Source organism: Montipora foliosa, chromosome 6, assembly GCF_036669935.1.
Source record: "Montipora foliosa isolate CH-2021 chromosome 6, ASM3666993v2, whole genome shotgun sequence".
NCBI classification, from domain to species: domain Eukaryota; kingdom Metazoa; phylum Cnidaria; class Anthozoa; order Scleractinia; family Acroporidae; genus Montipora; species Montipora foliosa.
In genome coordinates, this window is record NC_090874.1 from 72,738,652 (window position 1) to 72,743,651 (window position 5,000).

General features: G+C 39.5%; 1 protein-coding gene across 3 annotated transcripts in view; it reads left to right on the forward strand.

The window, feature by feature from the left end:
- Window positions 1-5,000, forward strand: part of LOC138006291 (uncharacterized) — a 14,452-nt gene that overhangs the window by 3,868 nt on the left and 5,584 nt on the right. The window contains exons 1-2 of one of the 3 annotated variants that reach the window (XM_068852531.1): window positions 84-125; window positions 3,732-3,994. In XM_068852531.1, coding sequence (XP_068708632.1) covers window positions 3,737-3,994 — 258 coding nt within the window. In that variant the 5' untranslated portion in view covers window positions 84-125; window positions 3,732-3,736. Of the gene's footprint in view, window positions 1-83; window positions 126-204; window positions 380-3,731; window positions 3,995-5,000 lie in introns of those variants that run through there. The other 2 variants (XM_068852529.1, XM_068852532.1) reach the window with 2 other exon arrangements.

A 5,000-nucleotide genomic window follows, 5' to 3' on the forward strand; every position in this document is an offset into this window, starting at 1 on the left:
AAATGCCACTTGTCAGTGACAACCACACCCTCAATCTGAAACGGAAACTATTGTTCACGTATCAAGTTTAGATCTCAGGCGCACCAGTCAATATTCCTGTTGGACATGTTAGGAAGATTAGGATAGATAAAGAGATACACTTATCCCTGAAACCACAAGATAAAAAGTATGCGACATCAACGAGGAAGTAGAAAAGTACTTTATTTGTTCTCACCTAATATTGCCATCGCAAACTCTTCGGAATGCCACTGTCAGTGACAACCATACCTTTTCTGATCTGAAACGGAAGCTATTGTTTGCGCATAAAGGTTAGATCTCGGGCGCTCCACTTAATATATTCCGCATTCCCGTTGGACCTGTTAAAGGAGCCTAAACGGAGGTAAGCCTGCATGTTTTACAAATGATTCCTTATTAATAAATTCAAAAACCTATACTTTCAAATCTCAGGAAATTTGAATTTAGAATGCCCGTATTGATAAAAGTTGCAGCGCACGGGCAAGGAATCTCAATGGGTCTCAATGATATTATTTCTAATGCGTTGGTCATCTTTGGTAGCCAGTTTCGATCAAGAAAATGAGATTTAGATTTTAAAATCTAAAATCTTTGGATTTTGAAGCGTATACAAAATATCTTAAAAGGCTGAAATGTTTTCGCCTTTCAACAGACATCCTTTGCCGATTTGGGTGTAGCAAGTGTCTACAGATGTCGTAGAAACAAAAAAAAAAACAAAACCTAATGCAAAACAAGAAAAGACTAGTGTTCCCCGTATTAATTCCACGAACGTTTTCCTTTGACTTTGTCCACTGCCGGAGCACTTTAGAGTAATGTTTTAAATGAAAATTTTGTACAAATTTTCCCCGGTAGGAAGGATTGCGAAAATGACCGTAAGGATAGCTAAATAGAGATACAATTATCAATGAAATAGAAGGCGGCCGAAGGAAAGAAAACAAGATAAAATGAAGCGACACCAACGAGGAAGTAACAAAAGCACTTTCTTTGTTCTCATCTTATATTACCATCGCAAATTCTTCGGAATGTCACTTGTTGACAACGACACCCTCGAAACCAAAGTGAAACTATTGTTCTCGTACGTTTCTATACAATTTATATACAAAATATTTCAAACAGCCGCTAAGATTTTCACGCTTTTAAACCGACATATTTTGCCGATATGGGTGTAGCAGATTATCTCGACACAGACGTCGGAGAGAAAATAAAAAAAAGGAAGACGGACCAAGTGTTTTACACCAATTCCACAGACGCTTAAATTTCTAGTCTCTTTAGTGATACTATTCAAGGCCACAATTTGCTTTCCACATGGTTTCAGCATCGAATGATATATAATACTCCAGGTTTGAGGAAAATATTGTGTATCAGCTCACTTGCGTTTCCATCTCCAACACTGATCGACCATCAATAAAATCTTCAACGACCCTTCATCTGCACAGTATTTGCTAAACATAGCTAGCGAGTCAATTTTTCGTCGTCAATGTGATGCTTGAATTCATTTTGGCTTATCTTGCATTGAGGATAATTTCGCGATTGCTTTAGCTGCAAGCAAAATTAAAAGGTACATGTATTAGGTAGCTTATTAAGCAACCACTAACCACGCGGAAAACTCAATGCCTCTGGATGCTTTTCATGCGCGTTTTACATTATGGTACATAGATTTGTCATTGCCGTCTCAAAAAGGACACGAAATGACCAAATCTGAGTTTACGTGAATGACCCGAGATCCCACAGAAATAGCGATTCTATATATAATTGAATAACTACGTTTAGCATGTAAGGGATCATTTATTTCTTAGAAGGGGGGTGGGCCGGAGGAATCCCTGTGAGCATGAATTTAAAATCTTCCGGCTCTGCCTTTCTCTTAAACAAATGTGACCCTTCCTTGTGAAGGGGTTAAATTTATGGTGACACTCCCCCACCCTCTCCTCCCAAAAGGTTTGTAGCCATGGTTACACAATCCCGTGTTCCTTCAGACACACCTGTTAGCTAGAAAACGCAACCTCCAATTGCCCACTCTTCTTCTATAACGGTTCACCCTATCTAGCTATAGCCAAAGTTTATTATCTTGGACCAACAAAGCACATGGAGAACCATGAAAAAAGAAATCACTCGGCTATATTCCCTCTCCAAAAGGCATAATGGAGCTTCTACCCAAGTATAAGACAGTCTGGCCTTTCTGCAATTCAGATAGTTATTTCAGAAACCAGTTCGGGACAAAGAGAAACCAACAATGTGAGACCAATGTTATGGACAATGCAACAGAACTTGGATATCAATCCAGTTGCATGTGGCAAGTGTTTTACTTTTTTACAAGTGGTATATTCCAAAAGCCATGCAGTGATATACATGTAGCTGTTCTTTCAAAACATTTGGCTTAGCTCAGTACTGGTCTAGCTGGAAATCTGAAGTGAAAGCTAATCGAATTAAGGCCGTTTTGATAAGAGTGGCAGGTGACTTTCTCCGGGCAAATCCGATCACCACGATTTTAATTGTGCTCAATACTATAAACAAGCTGGCATGCTAGATCAAGATTTTTAAGCATTAATTTTCTGGCTCAAGTTGATGAAAAGCTATAATGAGTTGCAGATCAGACCATATTCAAGGGCTTGGTCCACAAGCCATCTACCAGCAAAGCGTGAAAGTAGAGGCAAAACGTACAAAAGAAGAGGTATCAAACGAAAGATAGCCAGAATTGAAAATGCAAAAGTAAGGGTTCAGCTTTTAGTTAACTTTTATTTAGAGTAAACAATGACAATGTGGGTAGAACTATTGAAAAAGAAGACATTTGTATTGCTGGATTAGTAAGGTTATCAAGGAGGCAGGGGATAGGCTTTATGAAAGACAGTAAAATCAGACAAGCGATCCTCCAAAGCTCCTAAAGACTACATGTCTGATTCTGGCCTCGTCTGATGGTGAGATCGCCAGTGACTATAACTCTAATCTTCCACTATATAACACTTACCGGCCTGCATTAACCAAACGTAGTTATTTTACAGTTTTTTTTGGCTTAAGACATTGTTTTTGTGTCAAATTTAAAAGGGATTTAATAATGAATTCAGTTGGTGTTACAAGGGGTGTGTTTATAAAGATGCAGATTAATTCAGTACAGTGGCAAAGTGCTCATTTAATTAAACTAGCACTATAATGTTATAATTTCAGAGATCACTCTTTTGCATCAACCTGTATAATATGAAAAATGAAGTGACCCCTCTCTATGTTGTGACAAAATTATGATGACCCTCCGGCCCTTTTAAGTTGGATAAAAACTTAATGACCATCCCCTGATTTCCTCCGGCCCAACCGGCCCTCTTCCTAAAAATGTATGATCTTTATATATTTTACAGATACAAGTTTTTAATAACGCGCATATTTTAGTGTCACTATGCTACAGCTTACTATTTTGATTTGTTCCAGTATTTTAAATTAATATTTTATACACGACCCCACAAGCTATGTAGCTTTATTTATTTTTTAATCGTGTTAAACAAAAGCCATCCATCCATCCATCCTAACGATAAAGCTTAAATTTCTCCGAACATTAATAATGACGCCGTTCATAACAATTTAGCTTCTGGGAGGTTGGTACACACTTTCCAAGGTCATAGACTTGCAATAATCAGAAACTGCTAGGAATATCGCGAAGTTGTATCTTTAGATTATACATTCTAAGTCGTAACCTTCGCCATCTTCCTGGTTGCCTAATCCCTTTTTTTAATAACAGATCATGCTTCTAGCGTTGGTTATTGTTACCGCTCTTACGGGCCAGTTTTTCTCCGGAAGCAGAGCACAGACTTGCCCAGGCCCGATCTGCACAGCGAAAGCCAAAGGTCCGTCTGTTGTCAAAGCTGTCGTGGACAACATAGACAAGCTTGGCATATTTCCACCTGATCACAAGTTTTTGTGCCGCATAGCATGGGTTGAGTCAAAATACGGACAAGACCGTCGTACCTACAGAACAGGTTATCATGGCGGTATTTGGCAGGTAAGGAAACACGACATGATGATGAGGCATTACATTGTCCCTTTCAAGAATATTGGCAATGAGATTAGAGGCATTGCCCAGCGGTTATAAAATAGTCAGGGACAATAGACTTTCCACGGTTTCTGACGCCATGTTGGTTGGGAAACTGCTTAACTTACGGTGAATGTACGGGAATTTTGCCGACTTTTAACCATTATAAATCCTTTTAGGTCTGGTCGACAGTTGTGGATAGTGAGAATACCCCTGAAAAAGCACTTCTATTCAGATTATTTTCGTGAAGTATGGCAACCAGAATCAAGCTATAACGACCGAAAACAAAATTTGTAAATTTCATAATGAACATGTACAAGTACAAGGAAAGATTACGTTTATACAAACGTTGGCCGTGTAGCACTTATATTTTAAACATAATTCTGTCAATTATACGTTTGTATAAACGTAATCTTTCCTTGTACTTGTACATGTTCATTGCCGTGACTTTAACATCTTCAGTTCCCACGGCCTGCTCCCGTCTGACCTTGTAGCTCAGTCGGTAGAGCGGCGGAGATCTAACCCGAAGGTCGTGAGTTCAATTCCCACCCTGGTCAGAGTTTTTCTCTGTCCTTGTGTGGGCCCATTTCCATCAGTAGGGCTAACGCTCACATGGTTCATATGGAATAGAAATCGAGCACTTCACATTACACTCTATTCAGTTAACTCTATACGAGTACGAGTTTTCCGTTCTGAACACGCGCACTTCGAAAAATGTCGGCCTCCAAACCTTATGCGCATGTTCAGTACGGAAAAGTCGTACTCGTAGTTGTCCTCGTCCTCCGATCTAAAGGTCCCTAATATGGCGTCAGAAACTGTGGAAAGGTTTTTTGCAATAACAGTTACAATTAATAGCTGGGGGAAGATTGGATGCATGGCGACGCAGCACGGCTGCAGTTGTCACAGTCAGGCAAAGAGTACATGTAATGTGCTTGTCACGTACATGTTGCACAGCGTTGACCACTAATTGTTTCGC